The following is a 26,017-nucleotide window of genomic DNA, read 5'->3' on the forward strand; positions in this document are numbered from 1 at the left end:
AATTATCTGCTGTAATATCATTAACGATGTTTTTGCATGTTTGTTAATTTAGCGCTTGCCAGAAAAATCACAAATTAAAAATCACAAATCAGGAAATGAGGTACAGCACAGGCAACAGTAACATAGGGCTCTAAGCATTACTTTGAGTTGTAACCTGCTTTGAGCTACTCTTTCTCTGCTCAGGCCTTATTTTTACAGAAACAGGTTCCCAGCGTTTCTGAGAAGTCATTACAAGAGGTCTACAATCCTTTTTTGTAGGCTTAGCTTTTGATCGGATAAGCCAGCTGAACAGTCAGCACAATTATACAAACGCCAGTGTCGGCAGAGGGAGGGGGGTTGTGTTGGGCAGACCTAGGAATCCAGAATTTAGGATTGACTTAAACTTTCACGGTACGTACTGCAATGCCTGATGGAAATTGGTCTTTAGTCTGCATTGTGCCTGTCAGCTCCAAGGAGAACTTAAATTCATGGTGCTGTACAGACTACTAGTAACAATATTATTGTAACAATTAAATTTGGCACAACTTGGGTTGATGTTATATATTTGTTGTGTGTGTGTATATGCAAGCATCATGCATTTGTTCAAACTTTGTCATGACTTTAACAAAGTAACATTTTTTTTGTTCATTTTCATTACCCCATTTAATGTTAGTAATCTTGCCAAGTTTGAATTACAGCAAAAAAAATTGTTAATAATCAAAGAATGGATATGATCATTTGTTTCTGTGTATGATACTAAAGAAAATATGGCTGATACCAGCCTGAATCTGGTAGTCATCCTTAAGAAATAAATTGAGAAACACAGGAAAGAGGGTAAAAAACATAGGAACTTTTAGACTATATATATAATCTAAGAAATTGTTTTATATTCCAGAAACAGCTGGCTGGGCAGATGGCTTTGCAACAGCTGACACATACAAAACTAAGATTTAGGAACGTCCTTGGCACATGTTTCTCCGGCTGGTCGTGTTCAGATATGCTGAAGATGATGATACTAAATTCTGCAAAAGGAACATTTACTTGCACCAGTATTTTTGTTAGCATCACACATCTCCTTTTATTAATCCACGTCATGTTGTTTCTGACCTTCTAGGAGGTGACTCTGTGTCCCGTTCTGTCAGGCTAAGAAGACAGGCAGAAGTTGACAGTAACTGCTGGTGGGAGCTGGCCATGAGAAGCCAATCAGATTGGCTATCTGAACCCAATAACACACAATTGCATAAGCATTACTGCCAGCAAATGGGGTGTAAACACATCTTTACCAATTCAGCATTCAATAATTGCTTTGCTAGGCATTCGTTCCTTTGTGGAAGAAATGCTGCTTTACCATGGAACAGGGGGTTGGCCAGGTGTACTTAAAAGTGTGGTGTGAACTGAAGGCTCATCGTTCCTATGTTACTTATCTATGGCTTAGTTTCTCTTCCTCTTTGAGGTGGTAGAAAGGAAAATTCACATCTATTCTCTCCTCAGCTGCAGAACACTAGTTTTTCTGGACCTGTTTCTGAATGGGAGCTCCTTCCTTTCACTTGTGCCCCCCGCCATTGCAGTGGCTGCCAACCTTCAGCTTCCCTGGCATTCAAAAGCACAGAGCCACAGAGTAGTAGCTTTGCTAGAATTGTCCCAACCCCAAATCTTTAAGTGCAAAGGGAAGAGCCTAGAGGCAGGATGAGAAAGCGGGGCACTGCCTGCACCACAGACAGGAGCAGCTGTGAGCCATTCTCCCTGAGGTTCGCTTGACGAGCCAGAGTGCTTTCAATGGTCTGAGACTCTTCAAGATTGAAGGCAAAACTTCTTGAACTCCTTGCTCCTCTGGTCATGTCTAAAAGGAAAAAACTAGAAGGCCTCGCCCATCTTTTTAAGAGCATAATCAAGTAAGCCATTAACAGCCTGGATCTTTTCTAACTCCTGCTTCCCAGGAATAAAACAACTGTCATGTTTGCAGCGTCGGATGGCCGCCTTCTCGGCTGTCTGGGCTTCAGCCCGCGAAACGGTAGCTAATCTGAAGGCAGTATGTATCTTGGGAGCTTCACCCATCACTGCAGTCACATCACCAGCAGCACTGTCTTTTCTCTCCCCTGTCCCGAGGGCGATATAGAAATTCAAACTGACTAGTATTTACAGGAAGAGAGATTTAGCCTGTCTGAGCCTAAGGAAGAAATGAGTCCTAGCAAGGATAAAATCAGGTAATAAGCCTTTCCTGAGGGGGGGAAAAAAATTCGTTTTTTTTCTCTAATTTATATATGCAGGACTTGAGTTACCTGAAAGATTTTTAGGTCTTAAAATGCCATAGTTATTTCAATATATAATATTTATATATAAAAATATTGCTGCCCCCGGCTTCTAGATTTTTTTCTTTCTTGTTGCAGTGTTTTCAATAATTATGTAGCATCTGATACTTGGATGCTGTCTGGGATAAAAAAAACCCCAGAAGATACTGTGAACTCAAGAAGACAAATCTGTAACTATGCGGAAATTGGGATAGTTCACGATGATGCATGCACAGTCTCTAATTCTGAATGTCCGGATGCCCAACACAAAAAGATATTAATGGCTAGCATTATAAAACTACCAAGTGACTTACAAAATTTGAGAAATAAAGTAACATTTAAAAAGGCAGACTTAGCACTAAAGCAGAGACATAGATCTTTTTTTAATTGTGTTCTGCGATGGAAGGAGAAGAACAAGCAAAAAAATCCTAAATGTTTATTAGCTTATAGCAGTTGAGCAATGAAACAGACATTAACTCTGTTTAAAACTGCATAACCATGTAATACCTGCAGTGAGCTAATCAGCACATGTTCAGCAAAGCAAAATAATCACTTACGGGTGTCTAATATTTCTAACATGGATGTCACTACTAAGTGACAAAATACGTTTTTATATTTACATAGAATATAGTTTTGATTTCTTTCATTGTAGGGATAGACTTACTTTCTACATCAGCTAGGTAGTAAGCTAGTTTGCTGGCCCTCTAAGCACAGCTCCTCTTTGTAACTGCAAATGAACACCACATGATATAGGAAGATGTCTGAATCAGTTGCCTAGCGCCAGAAAGGAATCCAAAATTCTGTAATAAAGTATGCCAGACTAAATTTGAAGCTTCTGGATAACATCTTCATAATGTCTCTCTCAACTGGAAATCACTGTGTAGTGGTCACTTGCTTAAGTTACGCTAAGGTTAGGAAGAGAATCACGTATCTAATGCTTTAATTGACTGGTATCTTTGGAGAGCATTTAACAGACTCAGCTGAACTCCAGGTATGTCGTGTTTCATTAACAATTGAGGAGGCTGTTGGAGAGCAAAGTGGGTTTCTATTACTTGCTGAGCCAAGGTTTGATATTTATAACGTACTGTGCCTATGTGTTATTGAACAATGAACTAATTTACCACTGCTTTCAGTATGCAAGAACCTTTAATTTTAAGGATCCTGTATGATTAACTCTGTATATCCTTTCAGTGTTTTGTTGAATGCTAGAGATGCTAGATAATACCATTCACAATTTGAATTTTATAAGCGTATGAAATGGATGTATGAATATTATTATTTATAGTAAAATAACTGATCAGTAAAGTAAGATTTGGTATAGCGTGTTGCTTATACTAAAATTCCAAATGTATCTACTGACAGTTGGGCATAGGGACTTTAAACAGAGAATCCTTTTGGTTATCTAATTCGGTAATGACTGAAGGACATTGGTATCGTTTTTTAAAAGTCACTCAAACGGAATAAATGGTAAAGGAAGACATCGAGTTAGCATTAGTTTTATCATTATGGCTGCTTTAAAGAATCCTATTAGCTCCCATGGTGTGGGAGTCTGAGACTCCTACAATGAACAAAAATTCTCGCTTTTATGTAATACAGTGTTGCTAACAACGTTCTTGCTTTTATGTAATATAAAATGTTGCTAACAACTGAACCTGGTATTCAGTCTGTCGCAAAAAGCATATGTATACATAGGTATGCATGTATGAATAAGTTTATGTACATATATATACACATATATATGACTCTAAGTTTGTTTCATTTATTTATGAAATAGGAAAGCAACTTTTTCTTTGTTCAAACACCTCTGTGCTTGGGAAGATTTCACTCTGAAATATCAAAGGATGAAATGAGAAGCTAATGTTACGTGTTTGTCCCATATCAGAACGGAAAAAGAAAGCTTTTGTTTTCTACCATTGGCTGCCCGGGACAAAGCCATGTTGCCAGAGCACAGTCCAGGCAGCAAACCAGTTTTTGAACTTCTGGGGGCTGCTTTGGATTTTTCAAACAGTGTATTGCAGAAGGGTTTGCTGTGAAAATCTGATGGAAAAGCCACTCTGTCAAAAATGCCCTGCCTGGACCTTGGGTTAACATTCAGTGTATGAACCCAGAATAATTTACTAGCTAAAAGCAGAGTTTTTTCGTCTGTAAAACAGTGGTTCTGAACAAATTTGTGGCAGGTGGTAAGAGGAAGAAAAGCAACTCTTGTCACAAACTCAGTGTTTTCTAGTTTGATACTCAAATGGTTTTTAAATAAATGTTGTTGTTGTTGTTTTGAAATCGTTGGCTGGGAAGCAACTTGGAATGTGAATATTGCAGCGGAGCAGACAGCTGTCCATCTGTCCTCTGGCTGCTGTCTCTGTGTGGTACGATTTTGCTTTTTTATAGAACCTACGTTATAAAGAGAACCTCCAGTTTTTTCTGTCCTACCTGATTTTAGTTTCTCTTGTGGATTCAGAATAGCTGTTTGTGGGTCAAAGACAATGGCTTCATCTTGAAGGGGGATCATCTTGAATGGGGATTGTATCAACGCTTATAAATACTTAAAGGGTGGGTGTCAGGAGGATGGGGCCAGGCTCTTTTCAGTGGTGCCTGGGGACAGGACAAGGGGTAACAGGCACAAACTTGAACATAGGAAGTTCCACCTGAACATGAGGAGGAACTTCTTTACTTTGAGGGTGGCAGAGCACTGGCACAGGCTGCCCAGAGAGGTGGTGGGGTCTCCGTCTCTGGAGACATTCAAGACCCGCCTGGACGCGTTCCTGTGCAGCCTGTTCTAGGTGACCCTGCTCTGGCAGGGGGTTGGACTAGATGATCTCCAGAGGTCCCTTCCAACCCTACCATTCTGTGATTCTGTGATCTTTTGAAGTTCAGATTTGAAGTTTTTTATCTACAACATATCTACAACAGCGCTCTCACTCTACAGACCCACATTTTATGAGCTAATCCATATCATATCTTTGGCTCACCAAATAAATCAAAACTGACCTATGCTGCCTATAGCAAGAAATACTTGCATTGCAGTTATTGTATTACCTCTGGAAAATTCTGAAAAAAATCCTCTAAAAATTGCATTTAAGATTTCTAGTCTAATTTTCCTCTCATAAGAATTGAAGCAGATCTTTCTCTTCAGTTTCACCTGACATGGAAGGAATGTGGCCAGAAAGGAATTGTCTCAGACATAAATAGAACTATGTAATGTAAACTTGGCAATACGGTTGCAGTTCTTGAGATCTTCTGGAATTTTCTCTGGCATACATTTTTTCAGGGTTTTATTGCTTTGGACTTAGGTTGAAATTTTACATAGCAATAGTTCTGATGAACTGACCTTTTCTATCAGAACATCTTCCTGAAATATGCAAACTATTTCTATTTTGTGAAACATATGGGCTGTAAATTAAATCATGCACAATAACAAGAATGACAGGACTCTCTTTTCTTATCCTTGCCTTGATTCTTAGCTTTGCTTATATTACACTTTGTCTTCTGTGCTGCAACAAGGAGTGCTTGACACACACTGTAACTCCCCGTTGGTGGAGAAGTGGGGTAACCATACAGATGAATGCGAAACATGGAACGCTACTTGGATAGAAAAGCTACGCTATAATTGTTGAGACAATAGTATGTATGAAAATGACATTTGAGCAATGGAACTAGGAAGGAATGAAACTTGAGACTCAAGCAGTGTTCTCAAAACAGTCTCAGACTTGGCTGTTACAGGTGTTCAGACACATCAAACCAGAAGGTAAAGTTTGGCAGGGACAGTCATTTTAAAAGTAGAGAAATGGAAGCAAACATTTGAACTAGTAATAAGCTAAATGATACATAGCCATTTTGTATTTATAAACTTGAAATCTGTCAAAAGTGACAGAAGACAATTTATCTCCTAGGTGGGTTGGTGAGCATATAATTCTTCATTTTTGTGAAGATGGAAAATATTATACCCTTAAAATACATATTGCTGTTATTATATTTAATAAAACATATTTTGTCTTGAATGCATTGCAAAAATATTAAAAAATTAAGTCCAAAGTGCAGAAAGGGAAACAAAGTTTAGCACTGTAACGGCATACAGGTCAAGAACCATGTTGAAAGAAGTACCAGGTGTATCAACAGTGGATAGATGGTAACTATGTAAAACATGTAGATATAACCTTTTTCTCAGAAGGTCCTTAAACAGTTGATTGTTGTAAAATACATGAGTGTAACAGCAAAAAGAACATTCTATGTTTATCTTTTTTCCTCCTCCATAAGCATCCACTACTGACTACTTTCAAAAATAATTTAATGGTTTATGTGGAATTTTGGTTTGACTAAATGTGTTGATAGGCACAAGTGCTGCAGAGGTTAGCTTAAGAGTTGAATCATTGAAATGAATTATATTTAAATAATCTTTAAAGATGTTCTGATTCTGTAATTACCAAACTTGGTTGCTACAATGAACAAGGTTGTCATTGACCTCTGGTTGACAACCACAGTAAAAGGATTTTATATATATAATATATAATTATATAAAATAGATTAATATAATTCAGGCAGTTGTCAATGTAGGGCAATGTTTGCCACATACAGAATTGAGATCTTTAGAGGCAGATTATTCTTGCAGAGCTCTTACAGTTTTGCATTTATCGGTTGTCATTAAAAAGACTCTTTGTCCATAGGGCTGTCAGTATCGTATATTGGTAATTACTAGATATTTTATATCTACGCACACGTATTTTCAATACCAATAAAGCTGAAGCCAAATTGCCCAACTGTGTATATTAGTGCTAGTAGGACGAAGTGTGTATAAAATCTGATATTTGCAGAACAAAATTTATGGTTTGTCTTTCTGATGAATTATATTTTTCTATACAGAACATCTATTTTCAGCATACATTCTTACACCTATTTTTTTTTTCTTTATGTGTATGTTTTCTGTCAATAGGTGCTGTTAGTAGTCAGATATTTGTATATGTTTAAAATGTAGTATTTAATGCCACCGTACATGCTACAACTATTTCTTGATTGGGAAATTGTCTGGCTCTGAGTATTAAATATGAATTTCCACTTAATGAAAACTACTGTCTTTTTCATTCTTTTCTTCCCAGTGTGATCATTACTACAGTCTTGTACCTTTCGGATGCCCTTCGTAAAAACTTCTTAAATGAAAACTTTGATTACAAGGTAGAGTGAATGTGTCTAATGTATGATAGATGTAATAGCTGCTACATCATCCTGTGGCTTGTTTGTTTGTTATTAAACTTAGTTCCAGCATCTAAACAGCTAGAACATATACTAAATCAGCATTCAAGTGCTCAGAGATTAAGTTTTTTCTTAAATACAGGACTGTCTTAAAAATCAGGAGTGGTGTGCATTTTTTTATTTCTTCTTATTTTTCGTTTTGTTATTTCAGACTCTGTTAGATTACTTATTCAAGATTTTTGCATAGCAATTTTTTTTGGATTATAGAAATTAATTTTATTATTAGTCTGTTATTTTGGAGTTATCGCAGAAAGGAATATTATTCCATTTTTTTTAATTGATGCAAATTTATCAAAAATATGGGTTTGCATTTCTGTAATTTCTCTCAAGACCAATTAACATGCTGCATAATTAAACTTAGAAAATTATGACACTGCACAGTGAATGTAGTTAAGGATGTGCGTGAGTACCTCATATAGTGAGATACGGCACCTATGATAAACTGTGAATTACAGAATGATGCTTTCAGGATTCAGATAAGACGACCTAGGACTGTGTCTGAAAAGACCCATTCCCATGGAAACTTGAACGAATATTCTGCCCAACCAAGAGACATTAGTCCAATTGCTTCATCGTAAAAACTGCAGAATTTCCTTCCTAGAGAAAACAGTGAGCTCCTGTTGACTTCCAGCAGAGTTGTGGGTGCTTCTCCGAAAATCCAGACTCCTGTTGGAGAGACTGGCAGGAATGCAGATTTATCTGCTTGACATAACTGGACATGAGGAAGCCTATCCTTTATGAAGTTCCACAGGTTCAGAGGCTAAAGCTGATAAAGGAATTGCCTGTAGACAAGGCATCTCTGTTCCTTAAACTTGCTTAGCAATGTTATTACTGTCCTGCAGAACGGCAGTGTCTGGAGTTGGGCTTCCCCTACACTTCTTTCTTTCTCCTGTCATGGAGCATCTACAATTGGGTTATAATAATCAATATAGTAATGTATTTATAATTTATCTTTACATTTATATTTTAATCTTCTAAGGAGAAGATTCAACATCTGATTGATAAAGCGTGTGCACAAAACATCTGTATATTTGCAATATGTTAACAAAGCCTGGCTTTCGTTTTGCCCAGTGAAGCCTGCAGCGAGACCTGCAAATATTATATAAAATAGGGCGAGCCAGAGAATGGCGATTTGGTTATGTGATAGCTTTTGAAGTGTCAGAATCTTTTAGGTTTTGGACTTACAGGCATAAATTTTTGTAGTCTTCTATTTAAATATACCAAAAAATTCTTTTATATTTAGAAGGTAAGGTTTTTCTCGTTTGCAGGGATGAAAAAAAATTATCTGCAACTTTGAAACCTTTATGTTTAAGAGATATAAAATATGTAAAATAGATGTATTTCTGCTGAACATTTTGGGGTTGGTGAAAAGTATATTTGGATGCAAAGAAATTTAGTCAAAAACAGTTCAAGTAATTTATTAGTTGAAACTGAAACAAGCGATGTGATTTGAGAATTTGCATCTTGAGTGGTCATAAAATGGTGGTACTGAGAAAATGAAATAACCCAATGCCATATGCTTATTGTAGATATGGGATTCCTACTTTTTTCTTGCTGTCATTTTTATAAACCAGTTATGTCTGCAACTGGAGATGTTCACACCTTCCAAGAAGAAAAAGGTTTTAGAAAAGTAAGTACTGCTGTCAGCTTCTAGAAAACCGTAATAGATCAAACGCTTCTCAAAATGCAAGGCATGGGAGGTTGCAAAAAGGCCTACCAAAAAGATAATGGTAACAGTATTTCCACTGACTAGAACGAGAGTTTGTATAGGTCTTCAGAGCCGATAGCAGCCTTCCTAAAAGTGCCCAAATCGGTTCAGATATTGGGAGCAAAATAGCCATGTTGTAGCAGTGCCAACGCTAATTTCCAGATCGTGCATAAGTTGATTCACACTGGTTCAGGTGTTTCTGCCAGGCACTGCACTCTTGTCTGTATGAGTTCATTGTATTTCTTTAAGCTAGAGCAAAACTATTTCTTCTCATATACTGCAAAAACTAGCTTTTGCTTCACAGCTGCGTTACCAATGTACAGCATTTAGAAAGAACTAATACTTTTGACAATATGGCAAATAAACCTGGGTTTAGGAATCCAATTTTAGCTGGGTACAATGGAAAGAGCAAAAACTTGGAATAAATCACCATTTTTAAAGTAGTTTTTTTATGGACCGCACATGAGACATTTCATTTAACAATGTCACAGAATGCCATATGAACTTGATTTTCTTAAATCATCTTCCACTGTTTTGCTTTATTTTTTAATACATTGCAGATATGGTGACATGCGGGTAACAATGGGATGTGAGATCTTCAGCATGTGGCAAAATTTAGGTAAGTAATTAAACACATCATCAGTAGCTTATAAAATGAAAACCAATTATTATTTCTTCACCTATTAAATACACTTGCCAGTGATAGAGGAATTGTTGATAACTAAGTTCACATGAAGTCTTGATTCAAGTTTAGGAAAACCCTGGTCATCTGTAGTTCCCTTCTTTATAGCTAATTTCAGCTTTCTAAGCCTTGGTACTGTATCTGACCTATCCCTATTTCTTCAAAGAGAACTGAAAGAATAGCATCAGAGAAAATTAGAAAAGAAAGTACTGCTCTTTTTGGGCAGAATTATTATGCCTGAAGATATACTTATGTTCACAATTTTCGTTCTGTTGCCATACAGTTTAAGGAATAGACATATATCTTAATTCTGAAGCTCTCTTGAGATGCTGGATTTACATCAAATCGTCCCCTAAGTCCTAGTTGCACTAAAATATAAAGGCATAAACAAATCAGTGACTGATGTATAAATGACACATTGGACAACACGAGATAAATATATGCCTGGATATAAACTTAGGAACATTTTTATATTTATAAGCAATAACTGTGCAAACTGTTTGAAAGTATGAGCCTCAGAGTAATGCAATTAAATATTGTTTGGGAAGAAAATCAAAACTGAGTAGAAGATTTGGACACCAGGTTTGTCATCTTTATATTTCAATTATTCAATAGTTCATGTCATTAAAGGGCTCGTTAAAGATATGAAGACCATCGGTGGTTACTGAGATACTGTCATCCCAATTCTATAAATCTTTTCCCCAGCAAGACATGTAGTTGTAAAAAACCAGTCTTTCAGATCATCCTGTAGTAGAAAGAGAAATGTTCAAAATAAGAAATATTTGCTTATTACTATCTTGTTTACATTTGTTATGTAGCATATTTTACTTATTTACAGTATTTATTATTGCTTACTCTAAGTCATCCCTTTAAATTATTTGGATAAATGATGGGTATTTCTAAACTGGTACATCAAGGACCACTTCTGGGTCCCATCTCCTTCCTGCATGCTAGGATAAGACCTGCGTGTGCATCATCTTATGCCTGGACAACTGAAACTAAATGGGCAATCTTTACTGTACGCCATTTCTAGCTTTCCTGACAAGAACTCAGTTTTATAGTTTCTGCTAAGTAGAATATGGTGAGTTAATGGAAGATGTTTTAGCACTGATTTTAAAGCGAGTTGTTTTGAGAACAGCTGAGTCACATCTTCCCTTTCCTCCAGTCAAAACGTGTACTTCCATTTCTGTACTCACAAAACTAAAGATAGGTAAAAATCAAGGTACTCACCTCTTTTTGTTGAGCATGTAATATCAGACAGTTAACCATTTTGTAAACACAAGCGTGTAGAACTTAGAAACCAGACAATTCCTGTGAAAAATAAATGAAATGCTCAGAGATGGCTTTGTCTCTCTTTGTTCTCCTTCTGGAAGACTAACTTGAGATACAGATAACAACACAGTGTCACTTCTGAACTCAGTATTGCATGAAAAATCTGATAAATTGTGTTTGCCTTATATTCTTCTATTGTCTACAGCTTTTCTCTGAGCTTTTTGGGCTTAAGAAATAGCCCATGCTGTGATGGACATGAGATTAAAAAATCTATAGACATTTAGAGTGCTATTTTGGATTGTTTGATAGCTCACAGGACACTCAGTTCACATTCAAGTTCATGTTCATTTTCATTTTAGGGGAACACAAGCTTCACTTTATTCCAGCATTGATTGGCCCCTTCCTGGAAGTGACCTTGATACCTCAGCCAGACCTGAGGAACGTAATGATTCCCATTTTCCATGACATGATGGACTGGGAGCAAAGGCGAAGTGGCAACTTTAAACAGGTACTGAACGTGAAGCTGTTGATAAAACGGGATTGAAATTCAAGCACTTCAGAGAGGGCTGGTCCAAACCATTGGTGGTTCAGGGTGGAGGTAGTAGCCACAACATTCTGCCTGTTGGAGAGGGATTACTGGGGTTTTCCCTTTTCATTCGCTGCAGGGGTAGTAAGGTTGTCCAATTAATGCTATCAAGCTATTAATGTAAGATGAGGGATAAAATCCATGGCCTGCTGAAGCGAAGAATAAAAGTTGAGTTATTTTCAACAAGGCAGATTTTGTTGTGGTGGTTTTTCAGCTCTGCTTTACAGCAGTACAGACTACTGGTTAGGTAGGATTCCACCAGCTTCCCTTCCGGTTAGCATGAAAAAGATCAGATGGTTCCTCTGAGGAATGTTCTTCTGTAAGGATCCAAGTATTCTTGCTGCTCAAACACCTTCCTAACGGGCTAGGAAGGAACGACCAAATGTGCCATCTGCTCCTGCAGCTCCCACTCACTTCTTTCAGCCTGCCTCAAACCATTTCTCAGTGCCCTCCTTCCTGCTGCTTCAAAGGAAGGAAAGCAGAAGTATTTGAGTTACTCCCAGGCAATCATAATGCTTACGGTGGGAGCTGTATCTGAAACACAAAACAAACTGTTAAGAACAGAGGAGTGCACGTGGTGTAAGTAGGTAGCATTTCACTATCAATATATAAGCTTATTGTTAAAAATCACCATAGAAATGTTAAAAAGGAGTGAGAAGGAAAAAATCCACTTGTTCTGCTTCTCTGTGTTTTCAGCTTGGGTTTAAATGTGAATTGTAATAGATTTATTCTCTAATAAAATATCTTGACAATGGCTTGGTTTCTCCCCTAGATTTGTGGTTGCTAATATATTACTGCTAAGAAGGAGGTTTGAAATATTAACGCACGGTGTATCATAGAATCATAGACTCACCTGTCTATTTTTTATAATCAATACATTTAAAAATATGCAATGAAGGAGTCATTAGCCACCAGATATGTTCTGTAAGTTTCTTTGATAGCTAATATGTAAATCCAGCAAATCAGATCTCTAACCAAATACACTGGCAGGTAAGGAAGGCTGGGAAAGTAAGTCTGAGCCCCCAAGTGTTCTGAATAGTATAGACACTTCTAAAAATTAATTTGTGAAGAGAGGGGTGCAGGTCAGAAAAGATGATGTTTTTATTGAAGTCTAAGAAAACGGCTTGTGCTTACAGCCCTGCATTGAGAATTCAGGCAATTTATTTGGGCTGTGTGCTTTTTGTCTGACTCCATAAATAGATAGCTGCCTTAGCAGCAGCAAATGCTACTCAGCCTGTAGTTTTAAAGTCACGTTGCTCAATTTAAATTAGCTCCCTCCCTCAAAAAAAAAAAAAAAAAAAAAGAAAAACCCACACCAAAAAAAGAAAACCCCACAAACCTTGGGAATGATAACAGCTTCAAAGAGATGAAGTGACTTATCATCAGATTTGCATGATTGACCAATAATTCTAAGATATGCATTTAGCAAAGTCCCTTGCATAAAAACAAATCTTCTCTCAATTTTCCCTAATCTCATTAAAGGAAAAGGAAGCTGTTCACATCACACTTATATGTTGCAGGTGGAAGCAAAACTGATTGACAAACTGGACAGCCTCATGTCGGAAGGTAAAGGTGACGAAACATACCGAGAGCTCTTCAACAGTATGTGAGTAATATGTTTATCTTACACTAATTCCTTGACTTCGGCTGCTTGTATCAGATGCTAATATCATTGTAGAGAAGGAATGCTTAAAACAGTTGAAATATCTTTTTTTTTTTTCTTCTTTTTTCTTTTTCCTGAAAATCCGAGGAATAAAACATTTTATGGTGTTGTATGGCATCTGTAAAGTCTGGCTGTACTTCTTGCATACAGCTATAATTGGGAAAGCCTAAATCTGTTATATCACAGAACATTCTCTTTCTCTACCTACTAATTTTAAAGTCAGAAAAGCAAGAAATGCTTCGTAATTGCGTAGGGTGCAGGTAGAGCTCAAACGGAGCATTTTGAAAACAAGGCATGAAAATTCAATAAAAAGCTGTTTAATAAGTAATTTTCTATTGCCAAGTGTAATGTCACTTGTTGATTTCTCAATTGATTTAAACAATTTTATTTATTCTCATAAGTTTATTTTTATGATTTTATTTTATAAACTAGTTGTTATTTTTTAGTATATTTTAATAAATGACATATCTCTGAAATCTAATAGGAAAAGCTAATAATAATGCTGCAGTCCCCGGGGTTGCCCATAAGTTATGCCATTGACTGAAATAAACGATTGTTACAGAGTGCAGGTACAAAATAACTAACTGAACTCTGTCTCTGTTGCTCCTCAGAACTCAATTCCACCTAAGTGGAAGAGATCACTTATTTCTGGTGTGTTTAGTAGGAGATATATTGTTCCTCTTCAGGATTCCAAGCTGTGTTTTCTTCAGTGGTATTAAACACAAGATCTTTTCCTGTTTATGTGGCTTCTTAACCATGTCTTCTTCTTCAAGTATTAGTGTCAGCTGTGTTGTTTTTGCTTAAATAAGAACATTCACATCTCAGTGTCTGTGAATAGCAAACGTAAAAATCTGCAATTGTATTGAGTTAAAAAAAATAGAGTTCCTAAATATTTATCATTTACAGATCAAAAGTGGGTAGAGAGACTAGGCAGAATATTATGGAAATGGATAATAATTATAAACAACAGTACAGTATGCTAAAGCAGAACTTTCTTGTAATTATTCATGAAATTTTTCATAATCTGAGTAAAGATAATAAAAGGTAAAATGATTTCAATATTTTAGTAACACAGTATTCTAACTTAAAAATCAAGTCATTAAGGGGAAAGCTCTAATTATAAAATGAAGTCTAAATGCATTCCCATGTGCAAAATACATCAGGATTTCTGTCACTGAAATAATTTAAAATTCTATAGGAAAGCATATTGGTATGAAATATAGTTCCTCATTTTATTTTTTTTTTTGTGGTTTTGAGTTAGATTTAAACTGGGGGATGTTAAAGATACAGTGACAAATGCTGAAAGCCTTTTATAAATCTAAATGCTGAAGACATAGCCATAGTCATTTAAATTGCAAAATGTCTCACAGCATCAGCATACTTGTTGTTTCTGTTTAACAGAAGTTAAAACTCTTTGGGAAATTTCAGACTAACTACTCAAGTTCACTTCCAGCTTAAGAAAAAATAGTGTTTATCATTATTTTTTTATCTGAGTTTGATTTGACACTGTACATTAACACCTCTCAAGAGGAGGGCTTGCAGAAGATACTAATCTAAAATGGAGGATGACGTAGTGTTCTAGGGTTTGTGAAAGAAAATGACTGAAATCAGATGGACAGTTTAGGGAACTGAATGTAAGGGACGAGGTCAGTTCGCCTGAGATTTCTTTTTTTTTTATTTCTTCCACAGGTAATTTAAACTAAGAAATATTAGAGTGTTTTTAGACAGTGCAAGAAAGCAGACTTGTTTAGGCTGAAGTGACAGAGATGTGGTATATACCCAAGGACTGTGAAACAGTAATGTAGTTTCGCAGCAGGCAGAGGTTTTGTGGTCCTTAAGGAAAGCAAATGCTGCGATATTACTTGATCTTTCTGAAGATTCAGCATGGTTGGTTTTGATGGGTACAGTTGGGAGCCAAGGGGATGCACACACCTACTTCGGATCCAGTCTAGTGACTGCAGTGGGTGTGACGCTTTCAGGTTTTGTCGTGGTTTTTGTTTATTTTGTCTGAATCAGAAAATGAATTCAAATCTCTCAACTCCCACGTTAACTGCCTTTTTTTTTTTCCAGAGACAGTCACTGCAACTTTTTTTTGAACATCTTCTATTTTCAAGGACAAATTATAAGCATCACAGGACATATCTAAAACATTATGTGCTTAGAATTCACTGCTTATAATGGACTTATCTTTATCAAATGAAAAGACATAGTGAAAGTAGGGGGAAGACGACTGCTGTTTTGAATCAATGTCTTTCTAGGGACTTGAATGTGACCACTCAGTGATTAATTCCTGATGTCTTTTGAAGAGTTGCAAAGCATGGACTAGTGAACACTTTGCTATCATGAGAAACTAGATGTTATAACTGCTACCCAGGGTAATCATGATATGAAAAATGTCCGGATTTACATTTACACTGTAACACTGCAATTTAATTCCTGAGTTAGCACAGGGGAAAGAATGATTTCACTTTATTAAACAGTTGGTGGTTAGAACAAAATCCTTGAAAGCCGAGGGATGTACTCAAGTAACTCTTGTTCTGAATCTGATGGATGCTGGCAGTTCGTTACTTCTGTAGCTGTATCCAATTTGGCCTAACACAAGCCCTTTTGGGTTTGGAGGTTAGGTGTCCACGTTACTGAAGCACAAAACCTGGGCTAGTGAACTCCACTGGGGGCCTGACGACGAGGCTTCTCTTTGAAGAAACCGGAGCTAACATTCAAGCTGAGCAGGCATTTAATACCGAGCTCTGCCAGTCTGTAGGTGATTTGTCTAGCCATGAAGCTATTACATCAAAAGTGATGGCTGCCACCTCTCCCGTGCTGTCTTCAGTCTTCTCAATTTCTCCACCCCATTGCATAAGTGAATTCAGCACTGCCCAGTCTATTAGACTCTGTCTGGACTGAGTCTTTCAGAGCCCTTCTGAATATTTTTGTAGGGTTTGAGGAGGTCCTCACTGATCTCTGAACTTCTGCAGCAAAGTTTGACTTTGACCCATCTGACTAGATGAGGGAACCTCTGGCTATACTGAGGTACCTGGAGGATTTTGTACTCCAAAATAGACATCCAGATGTTTTAAGGCACCTCCAGGATCAGATAGATGCCTGTCAGTTAGTGGTCTGAATAACTCTGTGGCTTAGGCATATACAGTCCACTCACTACATGATTGAGCTAGCCTGAACATGATCCCACTGCACTCCTCCACTCTCTTATTCTTGGGTCTCCAAGATCTAAAAAAAAAAAAGGCAAAACAAAAAACCAAACCACAATTGTTCAGGTGAGCCCAGATGTTAGGCTATAGCAGCATGGATAGGCAGAAGTGTTTTCATTGTTTCTCTGTGTTGTTTATCCCCCTTAGTGGTTTGTAGAACATAGCATCTTAGCGATGCTTTGGGACCTGTAAGCAACAGGAATTTAATTCTATCTAGATGTAGCCATGAGGAAGCCAAGGGGTATATTTCAGTAGCTCTTTACTCTGAGTGTTTGTTCTGTGCATTGTGGTGAAAGATGTATGGTGGAGAGGGGGAGGAATGCATCAGAAGGCAAGTCATAAGATTGTTCAACTGACGACATTGATGTCAGTTTGAATAAGTGCTTTGAATGTATCTACACAACCCATTTGTAGAAATTGTATATTTATAATGAATATGCCAATACATTTATAAAGAACATGCATAAGTCAAATACAGATGAAAACCATCTGTTTTAAAAGAGAAGTCAGACTGCTGTTTTTCTACAGGAACTGTAGGTAATTATTTTGATGAATTTAGGTTGAAATGTTCCTGTTTAATACAGAGTTGAAAGGCAATAGAAAGGAAAAATCAGTGCAGTAATCACTGCTTAATAATGTAACAAGCTTTATTCTTATTTCTTGTTAGACACAAAAACTTGTATTGAAAGGAATATAAGGGGTTTAAAAGCGAATTAATTTAGCCTGTGTATTCTGTATGGAAAGCAGAGGTGCCAGATTAGTGCTTTAACCTCTTCTGGTAAAGGATGGCTTTGTCATCTCTCTCTGCTAGCAATGACAGGTAACCGGTCTCTGAATGTTAGGGAAAGACATCTGGTTGCCTCTTAAAGAGGAGAAGTGAGTCTAAGATCAATATAAGGGTGCAGAATGAAGATCAATGTTTCCTTCTTGCTTCCAGCAGAGCACAGCTTCATTTAGGTCGAATAAGGTTGGAGAATTGCATCTGTGACATCCCCCCGTATGTAAGGAGCCGAGCAGAGCTGGAGTGTATAGCTAGTGCAGTTGGCATGTAGGAGTTACTGGGCGCTGTTATGTTGTTGGTGAAATTTGGACGTAGGAGTTTTATGGCACTGAACATGCTCAGTATAGATGAAGGTCAGTGGAGCTGACAGCTTGCCCACTGCAGACAGAAGGTTCGGAGACGCTATTAACAACTCTCTAAAAAGCTCTGAGTATATGGATGTGGCAATTTTCAGAGACTTTTCAGTAAACCATACCTGAGCGCATTTTCAGGGAGACTGCTAAAATATCTCCATGGACATGTCATCCATCTGACATCCTGCGCCAAAGCATGAAAGTAACACAACTCTGTAGATAAATATTTCCTTGTTCATTCTCAGGGAGGAAACGTTGGAAATCCATGCCCAAATGATTAATATTTGATAAACTTAAGCAGTGAAAATCAAAGGCCTGTAACAGAAAGAAGTATGAAGTATAATTTTACTGACAGCTCCACTTATAACACCATTTTGAAATCTTTGCAATTCAATGTGTAATCTGCGTTTACATTAGTGTAAGGACTCAACGCAACGGTTTTTAATAAAGAATCTTATCATAATTTGAGCTAATGGAATTTTACATGTCCATGATAGTATGTTCTCAGAGGGAAATATTAAGTGAAGAGGGGGAATCATCTTATTCAAATCCCTTACGTGTTCTTATATTTCATGCATAATGAAATATTTGAGAGGAGAGCAGGAAAAATATTTGTTAAAAAAATTGAGGTCCAATTGAGAAGGTATATTGTGTTGATAAATATTCTTTTCTAGGTACATCTTAAAACTCCCCATTTTCTCATGTTTCAGCATGAAATTAATATATATATATTATTATGTAAGAGTTCTGTTAAGTCTTTGGGATATTAATATATTCTGAAAATTAGGTATTTGATATATTTTAACCTGATGCAGCTAATATAAAAATCATTTGTTTTGTCAATGCTTCCTGGACTAGAATTCCACTTTTTGGTCCTTATCCTAGGTAAGACATTGTTTGCAAATTGTGCTTCTTGGGAGGGTGTTTGTAAAAGAAAACCTAACTATCAAAGATGTTGCTAAGGTATTAAGGTACTGGTAAAAGCAGAGTGGTTGTCATAGTGACAGTTAAAAATAAACGGTAAAATTGTTCTGGCTTTTTTTTTTTTTTCAGTCTACTGAAGAAAATTGAGCGGGAAACATGGAGGGAAAGTGGCGTTTCATTAATCGCCACTGTGACCCGCCTCATGGAGAGGTTGCTGGACTACAGGTGAGTGATTATCACCATTTATAAGTAGGGTTGTCCTCTTCAAAACATTAGGAGGCAAATATGGTGATCTTGTGCAAATGGTGACTGCGCATGGACACATCAATTGTACGTGCTCAGGATCTTTGACAGCAGCTGTTTAGTCAACAGGAAAATGAGACGAGCTGGCTGAAAACCAACCCAGTAGCCTCCCCATGGTATGAAAATCCACTGGCGTGTACGAGTTTCCTTTCAAGCAATATAGGAACTTTTGGTAGTAGGTTAGTGACTCAAGTCTGTCTGAAGGCACGGAGCTCAATACTAATCACTTGACAGTTGTTTTACGAATATGTAAAATTCTTACTACTATGTCAATCATGCTTAGTTGTAGTGTCAGCCAGCACAGTAAGTATGTATACAAAGATATGATCTCTGGGTGAGAAGCTCGCATCTGACTGTACCACATGAACAAAGGAGGGGGAAATAAGAGAGAGATACTCCCTTTTAGGAGTGAGAGATTAAGAGGGATTTTCTCAGTCACTTGTGAAGTCCTTGTAGAAACTTTAAACAGATTTCAGCTTAGTTCTCCTTATTGCCATTAGTAGTAGCACTTTGTAGAGCTTAAGTGTTAGGTTTTTTCCGCAATTTCATGGGGGACACGTGGTAAGATCTGGTACTCCACTTGCTGTCCTCACTGATAGTTTGAAAGGAAAGCTATTTTGTCAACAAAGAGACTGAACTCTTAATTTCTAGAAGCCTGGCGGTGCTATTCCTCTTCAAGGATTGTTTGGATTACAACCTCCAGGGCTCTCAATTCAACATCTTTCAAAACAATTGTGCATACTGGTGGTTATGAGAGTATTTGGGGTGATCATTTAGCTCGTGTATGCAAGAATGTTTTAAAATTGCATTAAATTTTTTTAGTGACGACATGGTAACGTCTGCCTGTTATTTTTTTGCTCCAATATGGTTATACAGAGACTATTTTTTCCTTTGTGATAATCAAACTCTGTGTGGTTCCATTTTAACCTTTGGCTTGAGGGTCAGATCCGTTGCCTTCCCAAACAATAAATGATACTAATTATAAAGTGGTACTGAGAAAAATTTGGTGGATCTTGCAGCATTTTACAGAGAAGGTCAGTCTCATTCTGTTTTTTCACAGAAGAGGAATTTATGCTGTAATTCCATGGCCAACTTAGATGTACACTGTCTCTGAAGAAAGCAGACTCATCCCTGCTCATTCCATCATGCACATCACCCTCTTCCTTGTGCCAGCACAAGTGTTTGTGCTGCGCTTTGGTGATCTGACTGACATGGGCTAAAACTAACCTAGCAGAAGATAGTCCTAACCTGTATCTCTTCCTGAGGTTTGTGCAGGCAGCAGTGCAGGACTGGGAATGAGTGCCTGAGAGCAGGAGGGGTACAGGACTGCCTCTTCTGGCAGCCATGCTGGCTTCTGCTGGCGTGATTTGAACACAAGGTATGAAGAAATCAAATGATCTCCAGCAGTCACCCAGCAAATCAATGACAAAACCAGAAAAAAACATTTACTTTCTTGATGACTGAGGTATTCCATGTCCTAGAAAAGGAGACAGGAAGTCCCTTACATGCCTGGGTCAGCTGTTCACCCAAATGCCTTTGGGTTGCATCATTTTGGTTAGCTTGCTGAGCTAAATATGTCTGTTTTCTGAGGTGTGCTTCACTATAAGAGGATAAACATAATTCCTTTTGACTTTCATTACTTTCTGTTTTAGGGACTGCATGAAAATGGGAGAAGTGGATGGCAAAAAGATTGGCTGCACCGTTAGCCTTTTGGTTTGTATAATACTTTTTCGTTCCCTTTTTGATTCCAGTTGACCATTTTCTAATATACAGCCACACATTTGAATGGGAGGTATCTTGCTTCCTGATGCAGTTTGAGTGGAAGTTGACAGAATAACACTGTACTTAGGATCACTGATTTTTTTTTTTTCACGGTGAAATTGATACAGTGGGGAGTTAGTCTTCCCTGGCATTTTATAATTGGGCTCTGAGAGATCCCTAATACTGCCTTATTCAATTTCAGTCTCTTCCTACCGGATAAACTTCACCAAAGTATTTCCCCAAGTTTAATTGGTCTCTGAGTTCATAGAAACACACAAGCCTTTCCTCCTTTCCCAAACCCAATAAAACTTACATGATTTTCTCCTGTTCCCTTTCTTCTCCAATAACTGACACAAGTTGCTTCTTATGACCTGTAATATGGGATATCTTCTGAAGACTGCAGGCTATCTATTCTCTTCCCAGTAGAAGAGCCAGAAATGCTGCTCAAGACCACCTCTTGTTGTGTTATCATCATTACAACAGACCAATGGTGCAAATTTGTATTATGAAAAAGATTTCATTTTTGTTTACAAGATGTATCTTGGTTCTAGGCCAGTTTCCACTGACAAGTTTGTTGACTTCCGTTAACCTTGGAAAGTTTCCATTTTCATGCTGAATGTTTTGGAAAGCTATATTTTTAGCCAGGAAAAAAAAAAAAAAAAACACCCAACAAAAACCAAACCAGAATAAGCTGACTTGTAATTCTGCATTTTTGACGTCAGTGAAACAATTTGGTATCAGTTCTAAGTAGCAGTTACATATAAGAGAATAAAGGATTCCTTCAGTAGGAAAATACTGCTCTCTAAATAGGGATGATGTTTACTACATACCCATAGAGCAGCTGGCTTTCTGTCAGAATATCTGGCATGATCTGAATTCTGTAAAGCACCTGGATTATTTTCATTCTATCACTAAGGAGTTTTTAAACCATTATTAGGAGATCATCTAAGATTTGCACAAAAAGAAAATTAAAATATTTAAAAACCCCAAAACACCATAATACCTTTTAATGGGATTTTCAATGACTACTACAGGCTAAGGTGGATTTCATACCTGAACAATTTTTCAGAAAAAATTTAATACTATTTGCACACCCCAGAAACAACAAATGCTAAATTTTGAAAAGGAAATTTCAATTACAGAAATAGCACAAAAATTTTAAGCCATTTTCTTGCCCATATGATGGATGAACTGGTTTTCATCTCAAAAGATGTTTCATGCAATGAGTAATTAGAAGAATGTATAATGTTAAAATTATTTGAAGTACAGAGGAGGAAGCAATATTTCATTTTTCACCACTACTTTGAAGGTATTCTGACTTCCAAAGATAAGAGGACTTGATGGCATGAAAAGAGAATTTTTATGTTGTTTTGCCATAGAGGTATATGCTATTCTTCCAGAAAATAGAATTGTCCAAGTTAACCAAGTTATCAAATTAACTGGCATTATGCCACGTCATGAAATATGCAGAAGGGGGGGTATGCACCAGCAGCAATAACGCAGATAAAAGAAGGTAGGAACATTTTCTCACTCTCCCCACCGTCTGGATCATACGGAGTAGGTTTCACATTAGTAATGCTTGTTTAAAAGGTGTCTAATGGAGTTAGTTCCTTATGCATAAGAATCACCTAACTCCAATTTGGAAGTTGAATTTCTAATGAAAGAACTCTGTCATCACAGAGTTGTTCCAAAGCATTGAAAGACCTGTCAGCTTCACCTCTGTGCCTGGGGAGATCATGGAACAGATCCTCCTAGAAGCTATGCTAAGGCACATGGAGGACAGGGAGGTGATTCAACACAGCCAGCATGGCTTCACCAAGGGCAAGTCCTACCTGACCAACCTAGTGGCCTTCTATGATGGCTACGTCAGTGGACAAGGAAAGACCTATGGCTGTTGTCTATCTGGACTTCTGTAAGGCGTTTGACACGGTCCCCCACAACATCCTTCTGTCTAAATTGGAGAGTTATGGATTTGATGGGTGGACTGTTTGTCAGATGAGGAATTGGTTGGATGGTCACATCCAGAGAGTAGTGGTCAATGGCTCAATGTCCAGATGGAGATTGGTGACAAGGGCGTCCCTCATGGATCTGCGCTGGGACCAGTACTGCTTAATGTCTTCACCAATGCCATAGACAGTGGGATCGAGTGCACCCTCAGCAAGTTTGCAGACGACACCAAGCTGTGTGGTGCAGTTGACACACCTGAGGGATGGGATGTCGTCCAGAGACTCAAGCCAGAGGCTCGAGAAGGGGGCCCGTGTGAACTTCATGAGATTCAACAAGGCCAAGTGTAGGGTCCTGCACCTGGGTCGGGGCAACCCTGGGTATCACTACAGGCTCTGGGATGAAGGGATTGGAGTAGCCGTGCTGAGAAGGACTTGGGGGTACTGGTGGGTGAAAAGCTGGACATGAGCCAACAATGCGCACTCGCAGCCCAGAAGGCCAACTGTACCCTGGGCTGCATCAAAAGAAGCATGGCCAGCAGGTCGAGGGAGGTGATTCTGCCCCTCTACTCTGCTCTGGTGAGACCCCACCTGGGGTACTGCATCCAGCTCTGGAGCCCTCAGCACAGGAAAGACATGGGCCTGTTGGAGCGGGTTCAGAGGAGGGCCACAAAAATGATGAGAGGGCTGGAGCACCTCTCCTATGAGGAAAGGGCTGAGAGAGTTGGGGTTGTTCAGCCTGGAGAAGAGAAGGCTCCAGGGAGACCTTATTGTGGCCTTTCAGTACTTAAAGGGGGCTTATAAGAAAGATGGGGACAAATTTTTTAGCAGGGCCTGTTGCGATAGGACAAGGGGTAATGGCTTTAAACTAAAAGAAGGTAGATTCAGACTAGAAGAAGGAAGAATTTTTTTTACAATGATGGTGGTGAAACACTGGAACAGGCTTCCCAGAGAAGTGGTAGATGCACCATGCCTGGAAACATTCAAGGTCAGGTTGGAGGGGATTCTGAGCAACCTGATCTAGTTGAAGATGTCCCTGCTCATTGCGGAGGGGTAGGACCTTTAAAGTTCCCTTCCAACCCAAACTATTCTATGATTCTGTGAAGTGTATTGAATACCTTCTGGTAATTCGCTGAGTAGTTTTTCTCAGGCATCTCTGGTGCTCATTAGGATTTGATATTTAATTGATATTTTAGGTTCTAGTAATTCAAAATTGTATTATCTTTTTAGAAAGAGGACGTTTTCCTGTGATGCTCTACACTGCCGTGTAGACATCATGCCATTTAAGTAGAACGTGTCCAAATTGCCTGTTTTCAAGCTGGTTTTTTTCTTAGGAAAAGAAGTCTTTATTAATTGGGGAAGTCTACTTCTTACATCATGTCCCCTTTTGAAGACTTCATCTGCTGCAGTTTTTATCTTGAAATAGTTTATTGAAAAATGACACGACACCTTTGTTAGCACGATGTATTTCCTGAGCTGTGAGTGAGTTGCCTTGCTGTGGTCTGCCTTATAGACCAACTGGACATTGTCAGAGCTGAGCTTCAGAGAAGAGCCAGTTGATTTGTACAGTTCAGACTTGTGCACGTACTGCAGCCTTTAGTGCTTAGGGGTAAGAGCTGAGAAGTCTAGTACTGCAGTTCAGTGCCATATTTTGTCTTAATCTTTATGCTTTATTGCTCGCAATTCTGTATTGTAGATTATGCTTTTTTTCAGACAGGTAAATATGAAGATACAAACAGATATTTTTTCATTTTCTCTTCTAAAGAGAAGCTTATGTTCCTGATCTATACCTTGTGGGAGGAAAAGAGGTGTCATTGAATTATAAAAACAGATGGTGGCCTAAAGCAGGCATGTCATTACAGAGCTATTGATAGCTAGTCATTTTCTCAAGTCAGTTAAAAAAATAGTTTCTCTATAAAGTTTTTATTTTGATAATGTTCCTCCCACCTTTCTCTTTGATAATAACACAATTTAGGAAACAGTGGCACAGAATAAGAATACTGTACAATAGGGGGAAAATTTTGGTCACTTGCTTAGAGTTCAAAATAATAGGTGATTTGAATAATAGAACAGAAACTGTTAATTGTAATGAGGACCAGTGCTAGATTCTTCTATACATTTTTATTAAGCAAAGCAGATCATCCTGAACATTAAGTGTGGCTAGCAGGGGGACGGTAGCTGCATGTCCATAGTGAGTATGGCAGTACTTGCGAACAGTGCTATAGGGTTATACTTGTCTCCCTATAACTTTTTCATACTTTGTTTTAGGGCTTGCAAGTAGATTATGAATGTTTTGAATGAAAAATGTTGACATTGCATTCCGTATTTTATCTATGTAACAACAAATAGCAGTTACATACCCCAAAATCTTTAGCCACTTCTAGAAATTTTGTCCTGGGTATCACCTTAGAGCGCAGCTTTGTGTGTTTCAATCATACAGTCCAATATTTATGCACCAGTTACCAGTTCCTAGCATCAGGTAATGCTGAAGAAGTCACGTTTTTCATTCAGGACTTTGCTGTTTACAATACGAAATAGTTCTTCACAAAGCTACCAAAATCCTTCTGGCATTTTGCTACAACCAAAGGAAGAGTAGACATACCAGGCAGTAGATATTTTGTTAAAATATGAATACAAAATTCAGAGTGCTGTCAATATTTTAAAACCAACATACAGCTTTCAGCAGGATGTTAAATGGCCTAAGTAAGGATATATGGGTTCACTTTCTGGATAGGTTAGTATATACAAAGAAAGAACTGTCAGATTCCAGTTCTTTCAGGTTCTTCCTCTTATGTTCTATGACAATTTAAATAAAAAAACATTCAGGATCATGTTGTCTTGTCTACTGAAAATTTACTATTCTATTTACTACTTCTTACTATATTGCTGCAGTTACGTGTAATGACTTTGTACATGTGAAACTTTCAAATGTATGCGTTTATTTCTAGAGCATTATGTTTGAAGTCTTTCGTTTGTAACCACTGTCATATATTTATTAACTGCTACCTTTCATTCAAAATTCAACTTTATTGCAGAATTTTTACAAGACTGAACTGAACAAGGAAGAGATGTATATTCGCTATATTCACAAGCTCTATGACCTACATCTGAAAGCACAAAACTTCACAGGTAATTGAGTACAAACTACAAAAAGATATTTAGGACTGGTCCGTGATTTGCAGTCTTTTGCAAACCTGTAAGCTGTGTCCTCAGTGGAGAACATACCAACACAGGCAACAGCAGAGTTTTCTTGCCCAATTAATCTCTCTCAAAATATGGCTTTTTTTCAGCCCCTCAACTCTACTTGCTGTGCCACGTTGAATG

The 26,017-nt window shown here is 37.8% G+C and overlaps 1 protein-coding gene across 4 annotated transcripts in view; it reads left to right on the top strand.

Annotated features, from left to right (window-relative positions):
* The window catches only part of DOCK4 (dedicator of cytokinesis 4), a 254,830-nt gene that overhangs the window by 194,923 nt on the left and 33,890 nt on the right, over window positions 1-26,017 (top strand). For 2 of the 4 annotated variants that reach the window (XM_074607063.1, XM_074606881.1), the window contains exons 28-36: window positions 7,355-7,430; window positions 9,038-9,138; window positions 9,777-9,835; window positions 11,530-11,678; window positions 13,277-13,362; window positions 18,621-18,647; window positions 18,816-18,911; window positions 20,642-20,702; window positions 25,729-25,822. In XM_074607063.1, the coding sequence (XP_074463164.1) occupies window positions 7,355-7,430; window positions 9,038-9,138; window positions 9,777-9,835; window positions 11,530-11,678; window positions 13,277-13,362; window positions 18,621-18,647; window positions 18,816-18,911; window positions 20,642-20,702; window positions 25,729-25,822 (749 nt within the window). The remainder of the gene's footprint in view (window positions 1-7,354; window positions 7,431-9,037; window positions 9,139-9,776; window positions 9,836-11,529; window positions 11,679-13,276; window positions 13,363-18,620; window positions 18,648-18,815; window positions 18,912-20,641; window positions 20,703-25,728; window positions 25,823-26,017) is intronic. The other 2 variants (XM_074607144.1, XM_074606968.1) reach the window with 1 other exon arrangement.

Source organism: Larus michahellis, chromosome 1 (assembly GCF_964199755.1).
Source record: "Larus michahellis chromosome 1, bLarMic1.1, whole genome shotgun sequence".
In the NCBI taxonomy this organism is placed as follows: Eukaryota; Metazoa; Chordata; class Aves; order Charadriiformes; family Laridae; genus Larus; species Larus michahellis.